This window comes from Mus musculus, chromosome 4, assembly GCF_000001635.26.
Source record: "Mus musculus strain C57BL/6J chromosome 4, GRCm38.p6 C57BL/6J".
Lineage (NCBI taxonomy): Eukaryota > Metazoa > Chordata > Mammalia > Rodentia > Muridae > Mus > Mus musculus.
The window spans coordinates 121,039,321-121,062,306 of NC_000070.6; the positions used below are offsets into that span (position 1 = coordinate 121,039,321).

General features: G+C 50.0%; 2 protein-coding genes across 3 annotated transcripts in view; one reads left to right on the plus strand and one right to left on the minus strand.

Moving 5' to 3' along the window:
• The first annotated feature begins 245 nt into the window (after positions 1 to 245).
• Positions 246 to 16,005, plus strand: Col9a2 (collagen, type IX, alpha 2). The gene is made up of 32 exons (NM_007741.2): positions 246 to 466; positions 1,645 to 1,719; positions 2,974 to 3,009; positions 3,096 to 3,158; positions 4,376 to 4,429; positions 4,542 to 4,577; positions 4,675 to 4,698; positions 4,955 to 5,008; positions 5,345 to 5,398; positions 5,503 to 5,550; positions 5,679 to 5,735; positions 5,821 to 5,874; positions 6,164 to 6,217; positions 6,606 to 6,659; positions 6,750 to 6,803; positions 6,909 to 6,962; positions 10,342 to 10,395; positions 10,756 to 10,809; positions 11,035 to 11,088; positions 11,894 to 11,938; positions 12,331 to 12,384; positions 12,648 to 12,701; positions 12,907 to 12,960; positions 13,038 to 13,109; positions 13,261 to 13,296; positions 13,433 to 13,477; positions 13,571 to 13,603; positions 13,738 to 13,884; positions 14,119 to 14,173; positions 14,450 to 14,638; positions 14,933 to 15,010; positions 15,276 to 16,005. Exons 1-32 carry the CDS (start codon positions 395 to 397, stop codon positions 15,473 to 15,475), a joined length of 2,067 nt encoding a protein of 688 aa, NP_031767.2. The 5' UTR covers positions 246 to 394; the 3' UTR covers positions 15,476 to 16,005.
• A 3,911-nt stretch (positions 16,006 to 19,916) lies between these two features.
• The window catches only part of Zmpste24 (zinc metallopeptidase, STE24), a 39,013-nt gene continuing 35,943 nt past the window's right edge, over positions 19,917 to 22,986 (minus strand). For both annotated transcript variants that reach the window (XM_006503019.1, NM_172700.3), the window contains one exon: positions 19,917 to 21,900. In XM_006503019.1, the coding sequence (XP_006503082.1) occupies positions 21,676 to 21,900 (225 nt within the window). In that variant the 3' untranslated portion in view covers positions 19,917 to 21,675. The remainder of the gene's footprint in view (positions 21,901 to 22,986) is intronic.

Consider the following 22,986-nt stretch of genomic DNA (forward strand, 5'->3'; position numbering starts at 1 on the left):
TCTGGAGGATAAAGGACCCAGACAAGCTTGCCCGGGGAAAGGATGGGGCTGAGGGCCAGGAGGAAGGCTTTGATCTTGGAGGCAAGGAGGAAAGGGACTTCGAATGGACTTCTGCTCTTCACACAGAAAGTAGTCCCGTACCCCGAGATGCCCCCGGGACTTCCCAGCTGGGGCGTCTGGTCAAACTCAGAATGCAGACCCAGGGTGGGCACAGAAGATCCGCCCCTGACCGGGCGGAGCTGGACAGTTCCTCCCCACAGTGCTCTCAGGTGACAGGCCTGCAGGTCCCCGCCCCGGCCCGTCTAGCTGCGTTTTCGGGAGATCCAGTCCGAGGCTCCGAAAGCAGCCCCCGCCATCGGTGCTTGGACCCCCGCTCCAGAACCCGCTGTTCGCCATGACCGCCGTGCCCGCGCCCCGCAGCCTGTTCGTTCTCCTCCAGGTGCTGTGGCTCGCCCTGGCTCAGATCGTAAGTCCTGTCACTTCTCTGTCTCCGCCGTCCCTGGTGCAGAGCCTGGGTTTAGGATCCTGGAGTCTTTAGGACCTGTTCTAGTCTGTCCCTAGCCTGAGGGGCAGCTGAGGACAGAGCCGCTGGGGTGATGCATACCCGGCAAACCGCTCGCGGTGAAGGGAGATTGACTAGTCCGGGAACCAGAGGGACCTTGCCTCGGGATGCTTGGCCTTGCCTGGGACAGGCAGCGTCGAGCAGGAGATGGCGCGGGGGCCTGGCAGTGGAGAGAGCCCAGGTGGTGCGGAGACAATGGTGGCTATTCAGTCGACAGCGGAGCCTCCGCCCCCGGAGTCTCCTAAGGGACCCAGGCTCCAGCCAGACTTCCCTGTCGCCCCAATATGTCCGTTTCCTGACTGTGGGCTTCTGCCTCACTTCGCAGGGACAGCTGGGCCCTAGGAAAGAGATGCCCGGTTTAGGACCAAATGGGGATGCTGGGCCCGCTCACCAAGCAGTGCTAGTGTAGGGGTACAGTTCGCCTGTGAGGCGCCAGCCTGGCACATCTTAACCTGGGGAGGGCACCTGGCGCCAGCATCTGGCACGCGTGGACTTCCTGAGTCGGGGCTGGTTCGCTACCTTAGGGAGGATTGGGTGGGAAGAGTCCCAGCTTTCCTTCTTCTCTGAGGTCTCTTTACCTGCACCAGGGACGAGGGAGAGGTGCCAGTTCACCGCTATACCTGTTGTTGGTTAGAAAACAGCAATAGTTCGAACGGCCATCGTTGGCTAGGTGCCATCTTGCACATCATCTGTGATTTGAGCAAATGATGTCTTCATCTATTTCCTATCGTGACAGTGCAAAGACCGTGTGACCCAGGGGAAGAAGCCAGCCAACCTAGGGTGTAATCACGGTTTCAGCATTCACTTGCAGTGATCACGAGCCTTGAGTCTTTTTGTGTTTCCTCACCCTCTGCTTGTCACCCCTAATAGTACCCCCCCCCGAGTTCTGAGTAGTTCATAAAGTAACAGAGCATAATGGCACACAGTGCCTGACACACAGTAGCTGCTCAACAAACTCCCCATGAAGCACCATCTCCTTGGGGAGATGCTGCCCTAGTCACCTTTGCTCTCGGGGTCTCCAGCAGCCCCTGGGAGCCCAGTTCTGCGTACTGTCTGAGGGCTGCACTCTTGTGTATTTTCAGAGAGGTCCACCAGGGGAGCCGGGTCCTCCAGGGCCACCAGGGCCACCAGGAGTGCCTGGTTCAGATGGCATCGACGTGAGTATCTAACTTCAGACTTGAGAGGAAGCAGGGCTATCCACAAAGGAGAACTTTATGAGCGCAGGGGTGGGGATGCCTGGAAGTTTAGCGCCCCCTGTTGCCAGCAGGCGGTGCCTGCAGAGACCACAAGGAGTCTGTTTGTTCAGAGAAAACCCCAAACCAGCCTTGAAATGTGGGAGTCTGTCAAAACCACCCAGCAACAAGGGCCTGCTGTTCTGCTGTTGGCCTCGGCTCACAGCGTGTCCTTATCCCCCTCCCTCTCTTCCTCCTCTTCGTGCTGTCCCCTGACACACTACATGCCTCTTTAAGGTAGCTGGAGAACCTCGTGTAGACTGGCTGAGCAGCTTGGGACCACACTCCTGTCTCTCCCTTTTGCTTTTAGCTCCCCTGTTTAGAATCAGCTGGGCTTGTCTTCTGCTCTCCCAGTGTGCTGAGGGTTAACCACCTCATTCTGGAAGCTCCCCCAGGAGGTCGGCTGGATGTTTACGGTTTGGACAGACTTCTATTCAGTCTGGTGCCCCCACCCCCAAACGCAGGGCGCTGGGCCCCAGCCAGGCTCTTGCTGCAGGCTGCGGAATGCCTGGGGGCCTCTCTGGGGCTAAATCTGACTCCACGGCCCTGCCCGGCTCCTACCAAGGGTCCTTTGTCACACGGAAAAGAGACCTTTCTTAAGAACATTTTGAATCTACCCCCAAGTTGGCCCCCTTGATCCTTGCTCTGTCCTGAGTCTCTGGTTTTCCTGACTGAAAGCCACAGTCCCCTTTCAGATTTCTCTAAAAAGCTTTATTATTTATTTATTTATTTATTTATTTATTTTATTTTTGTCATTTGCTTTATTTCTCCCGGTTAACCAGAAACCCAGGGACTTCACAGCATACCTAGAATCTACTTGATTAAATGCCCCTCTCAGCTGGCTGGATTAGTGTTGATGCACTTTTATTTTGTTTTGTTTTAATTTAGTTTAATTTAATGTAGATAAGGTCTCTTTATGTAACCCTGGCTGTCCTGAAATTTGCTGTTAGACTAGGCTGGCCTTGAACTTACAGACTTATATATACCTCTAGAAGCCTCCTGAGTTCTGGAACTGAAGGCCTGCGTACAGCTGAATTTTGTTTTGAGCAAAGGGAGCTGTTTTTTAAAAAGTGCAAGTTTCAGCACAAAAGAGAGAGGAGAAAGCTCTTTGGGGCCACCCAGCCAGGCTTGTCCACACAATGTCTTAGGGAAGCATGTCTCACGGCTTGTGTCTTGCAGGGTGACAAGGGGCCTCCAGGTAAAGTTGGTCCTCCGGTGAGTACTTTTTTTTTTCTTTGACCTTTGATGGTTCCGCTACTTTCTCTCCTCTGACTAACATCTGTTCTGCTTCTAATTTCAAGGGATCCAAAGGAGAGCCTGGCAAACCTGGCCCAGATGGTCCAGATGGGAAACCTGGCATTGATGTGAGTACCCCAGGCTGGGAAGAGTCTGATTCTGCCTTTGTTCACACATGTTCTGGTCAGAAGGGTAGCAAGATGTCGGCTCTATAGCCAGTCAGGCCTCTTCATTTGATACAACCGTGACCTCACTCTTGTCTCATATCTACCCTGTTGGAAGCCTTGGATCTCCGGCAGCTAGGAGCCAGAGTGAGGCTTTGCTTTCTGCGAGGACCAGGATTGTCTGCAGGTGTGGGTGGAGACTTAGACTCACATTTCTGGCCTCTAGGAATTATACTGCCTTTCTGTGGCCTGTCCGCATCCCTCCCACCCCCCAGCTGTCACCCCAAACCCATTGCTTTGCTTTTCCATCTGCAGCTCTGGCACAGCTGGGGGGGGGGCACCATTACAGGGTCCCCAGGGACCTCAAAGCCACACATTCCTGAGGACAGTTTTAGGGAGGTGGGACTGGTTAATTAATGGGAGTACTCCTCACCCACACCCCACTGAGATTGTAAAGCTCACTGCCTCTTTCCCAGTGGCCCAGAGAGGTGGGTGTGTTCATTTATTTGCAAATGAGAAAATGATGAAGGCTTTCTGGAGTTACGAAGAGCAGACACGAGAGCACCTCACCAGTCCAGACTCTTGTCTGAGTACCTAGACTCCAACTATGAGGAGTGAGGCTGAGCCTGCAGGTGTTTGAGTCTTCATTTCTAGTCTCTCAAAGGAGGGCAATTGCCTTGAGACTGGAGCTCTGTGGCAGTGGGGCAGCATCACAATTAGGCACATCTGTAATTTCAGTACTCGAGGGTGGGGGTGGTGGGGTGGGTGGTGGGTGGGAAGGAGTCAGAAGTTCAAGGTCACCCTAGGGTACTCAGTGAACTGGGAGCTACTATCTCAACAACACAACAAAAGGATAATTGCAAGGCATGGTGGCACATGCTTTTAATCCCAGGACGGATCTCTTTGAGTTTGAGGCCAGCCTGGTCCATATAACAAGATCCAAGGCTAGCCTAGGCTGGACATAATGAGACTCTGTCTTAAAATAAATAAATAAATAAAAAGAATAATTGTTTTGCCTGCCTCCCTGGATTCCTAAGTAAACCAGAGAAAGAGAACGAGGAAGGTATGGTCCCCAGGCCTTCATCCGGTGTGGAAGCCTAAGGACTCCCCTAGACTCGCCTTGCCCTGTGCATTAAGGGCAGGCTGCACCTCAATGATCCTACCATCTCTCTCTTCCCCAGGGTTTAATGGGAGCCAAGGGAGAGCCTGGTCCCGTGGGGACCCCTGGAGTCAAGGTGCGTGCTCACTGACGACACACTAAGGCCAGAGCTTGGAGGAGCTACAGGAGAGGGAAGTATGGATTCTAGAAGGCTCTAGCCGCTGACTTCTCTCTCATTACTCCTGCAGGGCCAGCCTGGGCTCCCAGGGCCCCCTGGCCTGCCGGTGAGTGCCATGCACAAGGGGGTGGAGAGGCCCTCTAGGGGTTGGGAGGACTTGCAGAGGGGAGCCATTAATCTGATTTCCTCTTCCTCCGTCACAGGGCCCTGGTTTTGCTGGACCTCCCGTAAGTTCTGAGGGGCAGGGTACTCAGAGACTGGGGAAAGAGGGCAGTCCTCATCATGAGAAATGACCAGCATGTTGTGTTGGTGTCAAGAGTGGGCCAGTGTGAGTCTGGGATAGCCTGGTCCTTACAGCCTCATAAGCTCTGTCTGCTGGGAGTTGTTTAAGTAGTCACAGTGAAGAAACTTTTGTCCCTACCTTTCCATCTAAGGTGGCTGACCTTGTGAGGCATCTGGGACAGCCATCTCTTTGCCCCACAGGGACCCCCTGGACCTGTTGGCCTCCCTGGTGAGATTGGAACCCCAGGCCCCAAGGTGAGCCTCTGTCACCCTTTAACTCTGCCCCTTGCCGTGCACACCTAAGCTGGCAGTCTGGGTCAGGCTTTCTGGGAGTTTCCGGCCCACGAAGAACTCTTCCAGGCTTGGGGCAGAACCTCTCCTGCTGAACCCGGGATTGTGGCAAGTCTTCTTGGGAGGCTCAGGGCTGGTGCTGCCCGCTAGTTTCCTGGATCTCCTTACTGTGGCAGCTTTCTGGGGGTGCCCTAAAGAGTGGTGTGGATGGGACAGTGCTAGGAAGTGGGACGGGGGGGGGGGAGAGAAAGGACAAACGAGGTCCCAGCAGGATGAAATTTGGGCTCTTCTTGCCTCCAGGGGGATCCAGGACCAGAGGGACCATCAGGGCCCCCAGGGCCCCCTGGGAAACCAGTAAGTGTCTTCAACTCTCTTGAATTGGCTACATGTTCCTGAGGAAGTGGCTTGCCGTGGGGATGGATCAGGTCAGGTCTCATCCTTATCACATCTCCTCTCAGGGCCGACCAGGAACCATCCAGGGCTTGGAAGGGAGTGCGGATTTCTTGGTGAGAAATGGGGTCTGGAGAAATTGACAGGGGTTTTCCGTGAGAGACGGGAGGGGGTTTGGGGAAGCATTGCTCAGCTGGCCTTGACCAGCAAGAAACCTCAAGGCCTTATAGGATTTTCTTTCCAGTGTCCAACCAACTGTCCAGCTGGTGTGAAGGGTCCTCAGGGTTTGCAAGGAGTGAAGGTAAAAGGGTGGCTTTTCCCGGGAGGGAGGGTAGAGCAGGCACTTGGAGGGAGCCTGGGGCTGACGAATCCACTCTTCCTTTTAGGGTCATCCAGGCAAACGGGGGATTCTGGGTGATCCTGGTCGCCAGGGGAAGCCAGTGAGTATGAGAACTAAGGGCCAGGGATGAGGACAAGGATTAAAGGGAGACAATCCTACAGAGATCTGCCTCCTTCTTCATCCCTTCCTCTGTCCTATGGGTTCAAGGGGGCAGATCCCTGTGCTGAGGGGCAGGAGGCCACTGGGTCTCTTATTGAGTCCCTTTTTCATGTGGTGTGGGACTTCGTGGTTTCTAGTTGACCATTTCTGGTTGTCTGTGTTGGAAAGGTTGTTGATATCTGTTTGTCTTGTGTTCGCCTGTTAGTCTGACTGCTCTTCCTTGCTCTTAGGGTCCCAAGGGAGATGTGGGTGCCTCTGGAGAGCAAGGCATCCCTGGACCACCGGTAAGAAGCACCCCACTCTCATGCCCCCTATCATCTTGGGAGCCCTTTAATGCAACCATTCACCTGCTTTGGCCTCTAACTTCTAAAGATATCAGTGTCTGGCTGGGGTACTTGGATCCGTTGAAAGACAGGCTGGCTGTAGGAATAAGGAGGACAGGACCAAGGTTGCCCACCAGAAGGCCAGGCTAAGGTCCAGGCTTGCCACTGTTTCTTTAAATGCTCTGTTTCTTCTCTACATCTGAGCAGCTTTGTACTGTGCAGGAGATAGGGACACTCTGCCCATTTTAAAGGAGCATCGTGAGAGGTGGGATCAGAAAAGGCATAAGTGAGTTGGGCCTCGCAGCTGTCTCCACCGTCATTTGTTTGTTTGTTTGTTTGTTTTTGATAGGGCCCCCAAGGCATCAGGGGCTACCCGGGCATGGCAGGACCCAAGGGAGAGATGGTGAGTCTGTGGGGGCTGTGAAGGAGTTGCTGTGGCTTCTGGGATCTGAAGTCCATCTAGGACTGATCTGCAATCTTTCCTCTTCCCCAGGGTCCTCGTGGCTATAAAGGCATGGTGGGCTCCATCGGGGCTGCTGGGCCACCGGTAAGCCTGCTTCTGTCTCTAGGCCCTACAGTGGAGGTCTATGGCTTCAAACTGGGTGCTGGTCTTCATGGGCTCATGTGACTTAGGTTCTTGTCTTCACACCAGGGTGAAGAAGGCCCAAGAGGGCCACCAGGCCGAGCCGGTGAGAAGGGGGATGTGGTAAGTTCTCAGGCACCCCTTATCTGAACAGACCCCCTGAAGAGTACTGGAAAGGGATTGTCTCCATCCAAGGCTGGTGTGTGTGTGTGTGTGTGTGTGTGTGTGTGTGTGTACACATTGGCATTTATATATGTGCTTGTCAGTCTGGATGGGGGTGACTTCTGGGTATGGGGGTGTTCTCATGGTCTGTGGTGAAAACCCAGTCATTTTGCTTATGTTCAGACTTCACAAGAAGTCTTAGGATCCAATCTTGTAGCCACTGGGGTCAGACAATGAAAGTCTAGCAAACTAACTATGGAACTAATGGAATTTGGTCTGGATCCAAAGACATCTCTAACAGTTGCTTAACTCTCTCTCTCTCTCTCTCTCCCCTTCCTCCCCTCCTTTCTCTCTCTATCTCTTTCTTTCTCTCTCTTCTTTCTTTCTTTCTTTCTTTCTTTCTTTCTTTCTTTCTTTCTTTCTTTCTTTCTTTCTTTCTCTCTTTCTTTCTCTCTCTCTCTCCCCCTTTCTCCCCTCCTTTCTTCCTTTCTCTCCTTCCTTCCTTCCTTCCTTCCTTCCTTCCTTCCTTCCTTCCTTCCTTCTCTCTCTCTCTCTCTCTTTCTTTTTTTTCCCATAGCCCCTTTTTCTGAGCAGGGTCTTTGTTTATTTGTTTTGAGACAGGGTCTCTTTATGTAGTTCCAGTTGTCCTGAAACTCCCTCTGTAGACCAGGCTGTCCTTTAACTCAGAGAGATCTCTTTTCCTCTGCCTCTCACGTGCTGGAATTGAAGGCATGCGCCACCACTCCTGTCTTTCTGAGGAGTTTTAAAATCACCGAAAACGGAGCAAAGGGTTCTTGGCTTGGGATTCGGGAATAGATGCATGGGGACCAGAAGACATTTTCTTCAGTGTTGCAGGCACAGCAAGTTGCCCTATTCCAGTAAATAACCCCACCTCTGCGCATACAAAGCAACCCTAACTAAAATGAGTTTTATTAAACTCGGATCATCCCCATACACATAAAGGGGTGGTGGTATTAACCTGAGTTCAGTTCCTGGAATCCACCTAACTAAAGGTGGAAAGAAGGAGAGAACCAATTCCACAAAGCTGTCTTCTGATTTCCACGCAAGCACTTGCATGTTCCACAACACACACACACACCTACACACACACATACACCACCACCACCACCATCATCATCATTGTCACCACCACTACTACCATCATCATAACAACAACAACAACAACAACAACACATACCCAAACAAACAAAAAGACCCGGGATTAAGAGGGGAACTCATTGGGAAGATGAGGTTCAGTAGGAGTGGGAGAGGGATGAGAGTGAGTGACAGGAATTACAAATGACCCAAAATATGTTATATACATGAATGAAATTGCCAGAAAAAATCTTAATTAAAAATATATGAGCAGAGCATGGTAGTGCACATTTTAAATCCCAGAACTTGGAAAGCAGAGACAGGTGGATCTTTGTGAGTTCAAGGCCAACCTGGTCAACATAAAGAGTTCCAGGCCACTTCAGGCTACACATTAAGGCCATGTGGGATAGGGATGGAGAGATGGCTCAGCAGTTAAGAACACTTGTTGCTATTCCAGAGGACTCTCAGCACACACAAAGCAGCACACAACTCCAGTGCTAGGAGATCCAGTCTTCCTCTGGCCTCCTCGGGCATTTTGCTTACATGTGGTACAAAGTTACCTTTGTATTTAGAGAGATGGAGGTCATTTGTGTCCTTAGAAATTGTGATTTCTGTGGAAAGTCTGAGAAGAGTGGGTTTAACAGAACAGCATCCACATTCCTGTGGCACTGCAATGTTAATTGGTATGTCCCAGTTGAAGGACAATTTGACAATGTATATAAGATTCCAATGTGCATTGTTATCATATTTGTCAAATGTAATAAAATTCTATTTTAATTTTATTTTTAAAAACTATTGTACTTAGCCAGATGGTGATGGCAATCCTCACTTTTAATCCTAGGACGTAGAAATAAGTAGGCAGATCTCTGTGAGTTTGAGGCCAGCCTAGTCTACACAGTTAGTTCCAGGACAGCAAGGGCAACTCAGAGAAACCCTGTCTTGAAAACCGCAAACCAAACCAAACCAAACCAAAAATGTATACACCTGTAGTCTTGTCTGTCGTGCAACTTGATATGTAAACCTGGCAGGCCTCAAACCCACAGAGTCACTTGCCTCTGCCTCCTCCTGAGTGCTGGTATTAAAGGCATGTGCCACTACATGTAGCCCAGCATATTTAATTAAAATTTAAAATTTGTTATTATTACTGTGTGTGCTTAGTACGTACATGCCTCAGCATGCATACAGGAGCCAGAGGACAACATAGCAGGAATCAGTGCTCTCCTTCCACCTGTGGATTCTGGAAAACAAACTCAGGTTATCAGGCTTAAATGGCAAATATTTTTCCCCACTGAGCTATCTCACCAGCTCTTCTTACATTTGGGCAAAATGACATATGTAAAGGTAATTTTTGTGTCACTGGTTATAGCATTGATAGACTATATAAGTCACTATGTATCATAAGATATTTCCTAATATGGTAAACCATTGAAGGGCTCTTCAATGTCATGGGTAACCTCTAAGGTTGTTAAGTAGTGGGGTGGGGGGATAATTGATGTAGAGCAGATATTCATGCTATGTTAACAGAATGAAAAAAAAAAAGACTGCTGATTTACCTGTGTTAGAAAACCCCCCAAGCTGAAAGTTCAGTTAACTGTATTTCAGTGCAAGTTTAAAAACAGAAGAGTAGAGAGACTGCTACAGAGAATCCCATATGGCTGTCTCACAGGTTCCAGGTTAGACATTTGTCACGACTGACTCCTTTACTGGCCTGTCCCACAAACACACCTCTTTCTCCATCCCATAGTCCCACAGTTCTTCACTTCTACTGCTTGATTTCTTCTTTCCTTTCTTCCTTTCTCTCTCTCTCTCTTTCTTGCTTTCATTCTCTTTTCTTTGTTTTGGTTTTTGGATGCATGCAGGGTTTCTCTGTGTAGCTCGGCAGTCCTGGAACTCTTTCTGTAGATCAGGCTGGCCTGAAATGTAGAGATCCACCGGCCCCTGCTTCCCCGCTCTGACATTTTCAGAGATACTTGGCTCATCTCATTTGCCTCCACACACTTCCTCATAGATCATTATTATCGGAACTGGAGAAAGCGGGCTGGAGAGATGGCTCAAAGGGTAAAGGCACCCACCACCAGGATTGAGAGTCCGCATGGTGGAAAGAAAGAACTGATTCCAGTCAGCCTCTGAGTCTGGCCCATGCCACCAGGACTCTGGGACCATTGCCTCAGCTGTGCCTTCCTCTCTCCACAGCCAGTTAAGCTCAGCAATTCTAAAGGTGACCTCCTCTCTCTCTACTTTGCAGGGGAGCCAAGGTGCCAGAGGACCCCAGGGGATAACAGGCCCAAAGGGAACAACCGTAAGTGTTCAGAGTCCAGGCCTTGGCCCTGGTCACTTTATCTGCATCCCTACATGGAGAGGAAGCTGGGAATCTGCGGTGGGTTGCTGGCTCTGTAACCTGACAGTTTTACAGTCTGAGAGTATCTTCACCTGCAAGCAGTGTGGAATCATGTGGAGGGACAATGGGAAGCTTGAACAATCTTAGCGGTCATCCACACACCAAGGAAGGGTGTGGCTTGTCCTTCTTAACCCTGTCCCCTGTGGGCTGGTGCTTCCCGAGATGATCGGAGCCTCTCTGCTTGTACACTGTGGCTGCCACAGAGGCTCACGTCACAGGTCTTCCCATCGTAAGACTCCCTTGAACTTTACTCCTGAGCAGGGTCCACCAGGCATTGATGGCAAGGATGGGACCCCAGGCATTCCTGGCATGAAGGTAAGAGTAGGGAGCACTCACGGGGGTGGGGGTGGTCAGGCCTGTTCCTCCTCAGGCCTTTGAGCCCTGTCACACCAATCCTAGAGGCTTTAGAACCAGTGGCTCTCAGTCTGTTTCCAGCAGCTCTTCTTGCTCCTGGATCAGTTTCTCTGCTGTACTTAGGTGGGAGCCATGAGACCTCAGGCTGGGGTTCTAATCTGTGTTTCTGGTTGTTTGTCTCTCTAGGGCAGTGCAGGACAAGTGGGACGGCCAGGAAGCCCAGGCCACCAGGGCTTAGCGGTAAGTGTCAGTGGAAGCCACCGAGGCTGCCCACGGGCAAGTTGATCCACCAGCGCTTCAGTGAGCCAGCCACTTGTTGTCTCCCTCTCTGTGGGGGTGTGAGGGGCTGATGAGGTAAAAATTACACCCGAGCTCTGGCCCTGTCACTGCATCATATTGCCATCATCTGTGCAGCGCCTGGCTTGGGTAGGCAGCCTCAACACTGGACAGTTATTTTAGTCTTCTCTTTCGTTGTTACACATCCTCTACATTGGCTAGGTGGAATGTAACCATTTCTGTGTTAATCCCTTCAGGCTCCCCAGTGCCTCTATGAAATTCACTCAGTTTAGCCATCCAGTAGTTATTGATTACTTGAGGTTCATAATAACGAGAAAACAGTTTAAAAGGGGGAGCTGTAATCTTTGACCTCACTAGCTCATCTTGGCATTCAGTGTCCACCACAATTTGAGCTCAGCCTGTCACCCCTACCCCACATTTCTGGAGCGAGGCCTGTGAATGCCCACCCTTCTCCTCCCTGAGGGCATGGACCGGCCACAGCTTGCTTCTCTGTGCATGTGGAGACTTGTGTTTACTGTGTGTCACTCTTTCCCCATGAACATGGACATTGATAGACAGGTCATTGTCCCAAGCCCACTCTTCCAACAGCAAACTTGGAAAGTCAGCCAAGTTCGTGATACCATGGCTGGACCTTTGGCTGTTTAGTTCCCATGATGGGGAGAAAATCTGGACTGGGCACGGAGGCAACATGGCAAGTACATCCATCTCCTTGTGCCAGGGCAGAAATCAATACCAACTTTTCTTTTAGGGTGTGCCGGGTCAGCCTGGAACAAAAGGAGGTCCTGGAGACAAGGTGAGGAGACTCCCCTTCGCCAGGAGAATCTGTTCTGTCTCAATAAGGGGAGACCAGGGAGTGAGAAATGAGACATGGCTTAAAGATTGTGAGGCCCAGTGCTTTCTTGACACAAGCCTCTTAGGCCAAACTACCTTCTGCTACCACACTGCCCATGATCCTGGCTTAGTAGAAACAGGAGGTGGTCTGGAATCCAGAGAAGAAACAAACCTAGGAAAAGCAAAGGAACCCAGAGGATTTGATTAAAAACATCCCCTCCGCCACCCCCACCCCCAACCTGGCACTCTTCCCTGCTTATTTGGTTGTAGACTTTGTTGAGGTTCCTAGGTCTACATGAGGCTAAGGATGACCAGCAGCTACCAGATTGACAAGAGAACTGTGTTTTCCTGCAGGGTGAACCAGGCCAGCAGGGCTTGCCGGGAGTCTCTGGTCCCCCTGGGAAAGAAGTGAGTAGCCCCCTCTACTTTCCCAGGAGGGCTTTGGTCCGTCTAGGTCTGAGTCTATGACATTAGTGTGGGGCTGAGGGATGAAGCCCAAACCTGGGAAGTGTCTTGAGTCTGTCTCACTCTCTCTAGCAAGCTCTTTCTGTTTTCTAGGCCAGCCTCCTTAATTGAAGCCAATTAGCTGGTCCAAGGGTGGGGAAGACTGAGCCAGGGGTAGGAAGAAGGGTCCCACCAGGCCTGCTGCTTACCCTCCTCTCTCCTCCCAGGGGGAGCCAGGGCCTCGAGGAGAAATTGGTCCACAGGGCATCATGGGACAGAAGGTAAATGGTCTCTCCCTAGGGACCCTTGTCAGCAGCTGGGTCCTCTCTGACAAGCCCTCAAATGAATGTCTGTAACAAAGAGTAATAAGAAGAACCCCTGCTGGTGACAGCCAGAATGGACGGCACTTATCCTGCTAGAGTCCCGCCTCATGTAAAAGGCTGGCCCTGCTGAGAGCCCAGGGGTGACCTCCACTTTCCATTTCAGGGTGACCAGGGCGAGAGGGGGCCAGTGGGACAGCCAGGCCCTCAAGGACGACAGGTGAGCACAGCTGAGGGGAACAGTGGGCTCACAACTGGATTCCTTGTTTGTTTTACTCCATTTTTTTCCCTCCTCAGGGCCCCAAAGGAGAGCAGGGCCCTCCAGGAATTCCAGGACCCCAAGGCTTGCCAGGCATCAAAGGAGATAAGGTGCTGTAGGAGGCTGGAAAACACCCGGGAAAAGGGCCCAAGTCTGGGCTGCTGTAGGCCGTGGGATTGGGTTAGACCAGAAGAAACTGGGAGCTAGAGGAGCTCCCTTCTTGGAAAGGACATTTCACGACACCTCAATCTCCTTTTCCAGGGTTCCCCAGGGAAGACCGGGCCCCGAGGCGGAGTGGTGAGTACCAGCGCCCCTAGTCCTGCTCGCAGGCATTGAGTGCCTGGGGTCTCAGGGTCTGTCCACACTCGCAGACCCCGAGTCCCGCGTTGTTGCTATCACTGCTGGCTCTTGACACAAGGTTCTCTTTCTGCAGGGTGACCCGGGGGTGGCCGGCCTCCCGGGAGAGAAAGGAGAGAAGGTAAGCAGGGTACCTGAGCGGGACAGGAGTGTGGGGTATCTGCGAGGCCTAGGTTCCCCCTCCGCATCCTGACTCCTCCTCCTCTGATTTCAGGGCCAATCAGGCGAGCCAGGGCTTAAGGGACAGGTGAGCTCTTCCCCTCCCTCGCTCCGAAAAGGATGCTTTCCTCTTTCTGGCTCCTCCCTCTCCCCCTCCCCCACCCCTTTCCCTACTCACCCCTTCCTTCAGAAGCCTTCTCAGTCCACACCGTCCCCTGGCAGCAAGGAGTCCGTGGAGAGACCGGCTACCCCGGCCCCAGCGGAGATGCCGGTGCCCCAGGAGTGCAGGGCTACCCCGGGCTTCCCGGGCCCCGAGGACTGGTGGGAGATCGAGGCGTGCCAGGACAACCCGGGAGACAGGGTGTGGTGGTGAGTGGACCCCCAGGGACAGGGATTCTATAGGAAGGGCATCTTCTTGGGGTTACGGAATATTACATAAAGCGGGGAGTTCCCAGAGGTGTCTTGGCTTCTCAGAGATTGGCCTCAGATCGAGAATCTGAGGCATGCCCAAAAATGCTGGATGAAGATGAGAACCAGAGGGTTGCAGGAGTGGTTGGTCTTGGCAGCCAGAGCTTCTTCCTGAATTGTATCCTCTGCTCTCAGGGCCGAGCCGCCAGTGACCAGCACATCGTGGATGTGGTGCTGAAGATGATTCAAGGTGAGGAGAGGGCTGCAGTTCCTCTTCATAGCCCACTTCAGTACCCAGTTATCCTTCAGCAGCCTTTCCATGTGTCTTTGCTTGAGAGTCTGGAGTCCCTGGTGTGCATTCCAGCTCTGCCTCCTCAGACACGGTGGGACCTTGGGTAGACTTTCATAAAACAGGGCCTAGGGACGGGGAAGCTCAATGCGGGGCTTTTCTGTCTACATTCGTATGGCCAGGATGCACTGTCTTCTCCAGTCTCATCTTAGACCCTTCTTCGCCTCTTCCCTTCAGAGCAACTTGCTGAGGTAGCTGTGAGTGCCAAGCGAGAAGCCCTGGGTGCAGCAGGGATGGTGGGCCTTCCAGGACCTCCTGGGCCCCCTGGATATCCAGGCAAACAGGGGCCCAATGGGCATCCCGGCCCCCGAGGCATTCCTGGCATCGTGGGAGCAGTGGGTCAGATTGGCAACACTGGACCCAAGGGTGAGTGCTCCACTGGCACTGGAGCTAAATAAAGCTGGGCAAGGGGGATTGAGTCAAGGTCAGCTTGGTACATAGTAAATGCCAGTTATGTATTGGACAATTTCCTATAATAAACCTTATCGGATACAGAACCTCCCAAATCTTATCTGGATCTCCCTTTATCTAACCAGTCCTCCATGGTCATTCCCAACCTTCTCCAATAGTATACTTCCACAGTTGATGTGTATGGAACAAAATAAATAGCGGGAGAAAGACTTGTCAGTTTGGGAAAAGACACTCCTTTTTTGTCTGCAGGAAAGCGTGGAGAGAAGGGGGATCGAGGAGAAATGGGTCGTGGCCATCCCGGGATGCCTGGGCCCCCAGGGATCCCAGGTAACAAACACCTTGGTCCTGTCCAGCCACCTTTCCATCTCAGCTTGGGGATGGATGATCCATGGGCATCTGGGCTTTCTTTGTGGAAGCCTGGCATTCAGCCAAGCTGGAGGTGTCTCTGGGGAGGGTCTGGTTGGGAGCTGGCAGTTGGGACTCTTGAGTCTGGCAGTGTCTGAGTCTTTCTTCCATGACAGTCGTGTTCTAGTTTTCCTTGCCTACACAATTTTCTGGCAGTCCTTATCCTATTCTTACTCTCTCCTTACAGGTCTTCCTGGCCGGCCTGGCCAGGCAATCAATGGCAAGGATGGGGACCGAGGATCCCCAGGGGCTCCAGGAGAGGCTGGGAGACCTGGCCGGCCAGGCCCAGTGGGGCTACCAGGTTTCTGTGAGCCTGCCGCATGCCTGGGGGCTTCAGCCTATACCTCTGCTCGCCTCACAGAGCCTGGGTCCATCAAGGGGCCATGAGCAACCAGCCAGGACAGAGCCTATTAGTGTCTAGGGTCACTTCTGGGTGGACATGTACTCCAGACCCAGGAGGCTAGATTTCTCAGGATCTTCTGGAAACCCAAGATCCAGGGGTTCTGAAGACAAGTTCAGTGAGGGAGGGGTTGGGGGAGGGAGAGCACGGGAGTAAAGGTGAGGCCAACAGAGCCAAGTATTGGAGAGCCACCCCTCCCAAGGGAAGAGGGTAGCTTCTCTTCCTGGAGTACCAACTACCCCTCACCCATGCCTTTCAGCACTGGGCCATCCCACCCTCGGGGCAGGGGGGACTGAGGCTTCTGGTGGTCCTTACCCTATTCTTATTCTCTGGACTTATTTTTATTGGGTATCTTTTGGGGGAGAATACCTTGAGGTGGCAGTTCTTAGGCCAGCCCTGCTATTGCCTGTCTCCCATCCCAGTATTTAAACATCCATCTTCCCTGTTCCCCAGTCTCTTTTGCCCACACCACTCTGGCCTTTGTGTAAATAAAAGTTCCTCAGTTGGTTACAAAGTGACTTCTTGTGGATGAGGATGGGTCTCCACTGCTTGGGCAAAGTGGCTGAGGGCCAAAGGGGAGGGCAAGTCTGGGTCTTCCATCTGGGTACATCTCAAGTTGTGAGCACTGGGATCCTTAGCCTGCTCGAGAAACTTCTGTAGTAAGAACCTCGGAGTCGAAGCAGGGTTTTGATTCACTGTGTAACTTTGGGCAAACTACTTATGCCATCTGTCCAGTGGTGACAAGGGCTTAGCCATGTCATATGTATAGAAGTATCCATACCCACTGGGTTGCCTGCACTCTTTCCCATTCTCTCCCTCTCTCTACTTCCTTTATCCCTTTCATTCCTTTTCTGACTCATGTAGTCAGGGTCTCATGGTTTTAGACTGGCCCTGAACTTGCTATATAGCTGAGGATGGCCTTGAACTTCTGAATCTCTGCCTTTTGCAGCTATTACAGCTGTGTATCACCACACCCTTTTCGTGCCACTGGAGGCCAAACCCAGTGCTTCATGCATTGCATATTAGGCAAGTTCTTTACCAACTAAGCCACACCCCCAGCTCTACACACTCCAATCCCCGGACTGTCTCAGCAGCCTGTGGGTTATTTCTGCGACAGCAGCGTGCAGTGGAAGATTGGAAGCAGGGGCTGTTGCCTTCCAGGGGCTCCTCGGGGTGGGGGTGGGGCATGAAACCCTAAGGGACTCAGATCTGGTTTGTATAACCTGGCCCACTATTCTATTGGCCAGCCAGGAGCTTTTGAAATTAGATGATAATCCGAGTCAGGGTTAGTACTGCTGTGATGAAACAACCATGACCAAAGCATTCTGGGAAGCAAAGGTTTGTTTGGCTTAAGCTTCCACATTGGAGCTCATCATCAAGATAAATCAGGACAGGAATCAACGGAGTAGGAACCTGGGGACAGGAGCTGATGCAGAGGTCATGGAAGAGTGTTGCTCACCGGCTTGCAAGTTGCCCCATGCTAGCTCAGCCTGTTTCCTTAATGGGCTGGGCCTCCCTATATCAATCATGAATTAAGAAAATGCTTTACAAGGCTTGCTTACTATGGAAACATTTTCTCAATTGAGGCTCCCTCCTCTCTTACGACTCTAGCTTGTGTCAAGTTGATATAAAACTAGCCAGCATAATGGCTAATTTTGTTGTTACTTGGGTATAGATCTGGGCATGTGTTGCCCCCAAATAAAGTGCTCGGCATCCTGCCCCCTCCTGGAGGCACACAGCACTGCAGCCCAAAGCTCAGCATCCTCACCCTCCCTCTTCTCTCAACACACATTTACCATCAGGGATTTAACAAGCCAGGGTCAGCCAGACATATTAGGTATAGTACTTTAGTGCTTTGGCCAATCCTGTTATGACACCCCAGCGTCCACAGAGGGCCCCCAGTGTGTGGCTGTCAAAGAGTCCTTGGAATACAGAGGATTCAGGATTCAGGATTCAGGGCCTAGTGAAGGGATGGAAGAGAGCCTCCCTGGCCCCGAGCATGTGCTCGGGTATCCACAGGGCATGGTGGCAGCAGTGGCTCTCTCTTAGACACTGGACCCCATATTTGGTCTGGTGCCTGGAACCTTGGGCTGAGAGAGCCTGACTCCTACTTGATGTCTCTTCATGTGCTGGCTTAGGAGCCCTTTCCTGGTCCTCTCTATGGCTTAGAGTGACAGGACACACTGGATGGCTTCAACGACAAGAGAAGCTGATGGTTCACCAGTCACACCTTGTCACACCTCATCTCTGAGCAAGGCATTTGAAAGGGGGTTACTCCTAGGGTCCAGTGGTCTCTGCCTTTTCCAGTTTCCTGGTGGGTGGGTTTTACTCTAATCACGTCAATGTTATCTCTGAGTCTCCCATACACTTCTCTGAATGCAATCTGGTCGTCTGGCCCCAGTCCATCCTACCCCAGCTATGGTACTCCCTGGGCTGTCCCAGCATGCTGTGCTACACACATGCTGTGCCTGCTGCTTGTACTCTACCAACTGTGCTCACTCCAGCACCTTGCTTCCTTCCTGACATGTCAGACCCCCCTTTCTGTATCTCCTTTGTGTTTCTGTTTGACCCAATACATCAGAATATCAACTCCACAAAGGAAGGGACTTGGCCTCTCTCCTTCACTGCTGTTTCTCAGCACTGCCTGCTACACAGTAGGTACTCAGTATTTGTTAAACAAGTAAAAAAAAAAATATGTTCAGGACACAAAGAAACAAGACTGCTAATTATCAAACTAGGAAGGAAGAGACTTGATTTCAACCTCCGTATGACTGTGTGTTCTGATGGCTCAAGAGTCCTAGTGGTTCTCTGCACCATGAGCAGGACGCTGCCCCCTCCATGACTGAATCTTGAGCAGCCAAAATGACATGAGAATATTGCAATAGAGCACTTGCCTAGTTTGAGTAAGGCCCTGGATATGGTTCCCAGTAAAATACACCGTAAGAGAGAGGCAGGGGGGATGGAGAGGAGGAGAGAAGGAGGGGGAGGGGAGAGAGAGAGAGAGAGAGAGAGAGAGAGAGAGAGAGAGAGAGAGAGAGAGAGAGAGAGACATTTATAGAAAGGACATTTACAGCTAGGTAGTTCAGCTGCCCAGAGATTCAGCATGGATCCTCCAGGTCATACCTTGCAGTGCCTCTCCAATTATCACTCCAGGGAGCACCAAGATTTCTTGCCACAAGGGTGAGAAGATCCCACCACCCACCTACTTCTAACCCAGAAGTAAGGGCAATCCTGTAAAACTAAGCCACATCATGCCCTAAGCCTTAATGGCCCTACCACACCAAGTGAAAGTCTAAATCTCCCCATCCTCAAGGTATCGAGGGTCAAACCGTGGACCTTGTGCACCCTAGGCAAGTCCCTAGGCAAGTCCTCTAGTTGAGCCACGTCTCAGTCCCCAAGGCCTGAAATCTCATAGTGGCACATAAGGCCCAGTAAAGCCTGTCCTTTCTGCTTCATCTCCCAATCCCTCTAGCACTTACCATTCCCACCCTCTAGCAATCTGGTGCTGCTCACTTGTTTCAAAGCCTTTATTCCTATAGTTCCCTTCCCTAAGATGCCTTCTGATACCTACTGTACTGTCACTGGGATATATATATATATCAGAGGGCATCTTATAAGATATATATATCTTCTAAATTAGGAATAGTGGGAGAGTAACAGTAATTCACACAACAGTTCTGAAAATATATTGTATGTAGGGTTTTCACTGTGGCTCAGTTTATAAGAGTGCTTGTTTAGCATGAGCAAGGCTCTGGTTTCAGTGCCAAGCATCACATAAATGTGGTGGCACATGCTGGCCTGTAATTCCAGCACTCACGAGGTGGAGACAGGAAGATAAAGGTTATCCTCAACTACCCAGTAGGTTTGAGGCCAGCCTGGGATACACAAGATCATATCTTATGAGGAAGTTTCTCTCCAGCAACTTGACAAAGGTTATTAGTATTTCTGCCAACAGCCAGAGAGAAAAACTACTGGGAGTAGGGACTACTGTACCTTACTTACTGTTACTAGAAATTGAGGATCAGAGGTGAGCTCCGACTCCAACAGAGCAGTTATCTGCTCACTGGTATAGGCAATCCTGGTTTTGTGGGCTTCAGAATCCACAGGGGTATCTCCCAGTTGATGTGGATGACAGAGGAGCCAGAGGGCAGCCCGAACAATAAAAAGCAAGCCCCAGACAATTTGAGGTTGCAGCAATGGAGAAAGAATAATTCCAAATGTTGCTTCTGAGGGAACATCAGCAAGAACTGGTGATGCACATGTTGGAGAGGCAGGAGGCAGCCATGAGTGGTGCTGGTGCTGGTGCTGACCCCATCCAAACTCAGGGCCGTTCGTTCACAGGTCCATAGACGGCACTGTTTCTGTAGGTGATCAACACATCTGGGAAATGTATGACGCACAAATCACATCAAACCCAACACCAGGACGTAAATCTGCATTGGCAATTTTTAATGTCTCACTTGTGCAGAACTGAAATATGTTTTTAAAGGCACAGAAGGAAGGAAAGGCAGTTATCTGAGCATGAAGTCACAGGAAAGGGTGCTGGAGAGAAACCGTGGGCTGCTCTGCGTAGCTGTAGGAAATAAACAATGCAGTGCTGAGTGTGAGCTGACGCTACTATGGTCCATGTGAAGGCATCGCAGATGCCTTGTCACTTGTCAGCAGAGTGCAGATGCCATAGTGTAGAGTCGATTACACTGTGGACTGAATGCCCAGGAGGCACTCGCTACCAGTGACTGGGCGTGGCAGGCGCAGCAGGACTCTCACTTAGGACGTGGACAGACATTTGAAGCAGTCAAGCACATACCTTTTCCCACTGGAAATCTTTTATGGCGCTTTCTCTGCAAGTCAACATCTGCCTGCCTACCAAGAATTATAATTTTTAAAAAATGGAATCTGGTCTACTTATGATTTGTGAATAAAAAATTACAAAAATAAAAGTAGAGACTTCTGTCCTTGAAAAAAGATAGAAAACTATATTTTCCTGTAATAAGAGAATCATGAATATTTCACCTTTATGTCTTTTCAAATGTTATCCCCTCTTTTTTTTTATATTCTGCCATAATTAACATTGGGAGATGTATACAATATGGCAATTTCAGCTGAGTTAAAGGATATACTATTATTTACTGGGAAAAAATGAATGAGAAAAGGCTAGTTTACTTATAATAAGATCGATGGAAGGGAGGGTAAATAAAAACCGAGATGGACTTTTACTCTACCACCTTTAAGACCCCAGTTTGACTGGCCTGGAACTTGCTATGTCGACCAGGCTTGGCCTTAGCTCACAGGTCCATCTGCCTCTGCCTCAGTTGCTGAGATTAAATGTAAGTGCTACCAAGCCTGGTTTAAAATTAAGACCTTCTTAAAAGCAAACCCAAAGTCAATGATTTAAAAGGTTTCTAATTTCAAGCACTATTAACAATTCCTAAGCGATATGTGGCAGCTCACAACTGCAATCCCAACATTAGGAAGACTGAGGCAGGAGGCCTGATACAGGTTCTAGGCCACCTTGTGCTAAAGAATGAATTTGGGGCCAGCAAGGACTAGAGTGAGATCTTATGTTAGGGAAAAAAAAGGAAAGGAGAGAGGAAGGAGGGAGGGAATTCCTGATTGGTGTGGCAAGAAAGAGAACAGAATGCTTTGTAACTATGACAGTATAGCATGCCTAACAACTCATTTCAGTAGCATTAGCCTTACTAATTTTTACTTTTCTTCCTTATTTAAAACACTGATTGGCTGGGCTAAATTATAACAACACGTAGGTAAAAACAAATTCCATGTAGGTACAGCGCAGTGGTTTGGGACCACTCTGTTTCTGCTTTGCAAAAAGTGCTTGGAGGTGATGCTTCCACCTTTGAACTTATGACCTAAAACCCTCTATGCAGATTCCACATAGTGCAGAAATAAAACAAGTTGTGCATTTCCTTAAACCATTTTACAAATTGATGATAAATAAGATACTAGATAAAACTATGCTTTAAAAATATTAAGCCTCAAAATTTTATCCAGTGTTTTAAGAAATGGATTATTAAAATCATTTTTGAAATGAGATAGTAAATGTATTTAAATCTGGACTTTTATGTACGTAATCATTTTTCTTAAAAAAATTAAAAACATCAAGAGCCGGAACATGCTGCCAGGACAGAATAACCGGAAGAGCATCCAGTCATGGGGCCTGAGTGGCTCAGTCTTGTTTTGCATTTTTCAGAGCCTGAAGCCTCTCTAGAAGCGGAGGGTGTGAATAGTGCCATGTTGAAAACAACCAGTCAGAAACCGGGAATCCCAGGTTATCTTTGTTCAGCTTGATCAAAGCAGAATATAAGTCTTTAGCCTTCCCAAGTTTCTTGGCAAACGCATCAGCTTGAAATTCAAATCTGCGGCTCAGGACTGTTAGGCAGAAAGACAGAACCTGCAGAAGGAAATCAAAGGTTTTAGTTACCTGGTGCCTTTGTTATCATGTAAGTCTTCATGACCTCTCTATTCTGCCGTACAGGTCAGGAGGGAGGCGCTCAAAGGACTGGACAGTTTTCCAGAGGCCACAAGGCTGGAGGTTAGTGCTGAACAAGGGTGACTCTGAAGCCAGTGCACACCACCATCTCACAGTCAGACCTGTGCTCACGTTCGGTCTCTGATATGCTTTGTCTGTTTTTCTTTTTTTTTTTTTTAGTTTTTTTTTTTTTTTTAAAGATTTATTTATTATTTTATGTAAGTACACTGTAGCTGTCTTCAGACACACCAGAAGAGGGAGTCAGATCTTGTTACGGATGGTTGTGAGCCACCATGTGGTTGCTGGGATTTGAACTCTGGACCTTCGGAAGAGCAGTCGGGTGCTCTTACCCACTGAGCCATCTCACCAGCCCCCTTGTCTGTTTTTCTAAGACTGGGTTTCATACAACCCAGGCCGGCCTCAAACTCCCCATCCTTTGGCCCCCAATCCCAAGTGCTAGCTAGGATCATAGGAATCCACTACCTCATCTGGAGTTCTTTTTCAAATATTTATTTATTTTGTATTTGTATTTTGCCTGGTGTCCAAAGAGGTCAGAAGTGGGCTTTATGATCCCTTTGACTTGGAGTTATATTATAGATGGTTGAGTCATTATGTAGATGCTGGGAACTGAACCCAGGTCCTCTGCAAGGCCAGTGAGTGCTCTTTACCACTGAGCCATCTTTCCAGCCCACAGAATCACTCTTAATATTCTTGATCACCTATCTATCTTTAATAAGTCTTCTCTGAGCTATTCTAAAAACTATGACAAAGCCTCTGATAATAGTTTCAAGTTTGGTTTTGTTACGGCCATGGTCTTCCTACATAGCTGGCCTCACACCCGTGATCCTCCTACTTCAGCCTCCCACATCAGAACTGACTGTTCTCCAAGTGGCTCCTACAACATCTCAGAGTCAGTTCATAATTTCTAAAGACCATTATGAGAGGGAAACTTTTCCCGGGAAAAATATACATTCTGGGGGATTAAGAAGTTTTTGTATCAGCACTAGG

Excerpts from the sequence above, each read along its gene's own strand:
- Col9a2 (NM_007741.2), top strand. The coding sequence starts at position 395 with ATGACCGCCGTGCCCGCGCCCCGCAGCCTGTTCGTTCTCCTCCAGGTG. Across the intron at positions 5,551-5,678 it reads AAGGGAGTGCGGATTTCTTG|TGTCCAACCAACTGTCCAGC; the intron begins GTGAGAAATGGG and ends TTTTCTTTCCAG. Across the intron at positions 15,011-15,275 it reads TGGGCCCCCAGGGATCCCAG|GTCTTCCTGGCCGGCCTGGC; the intron begins GTAACAAACACC and ends CTCTCCTTACAG.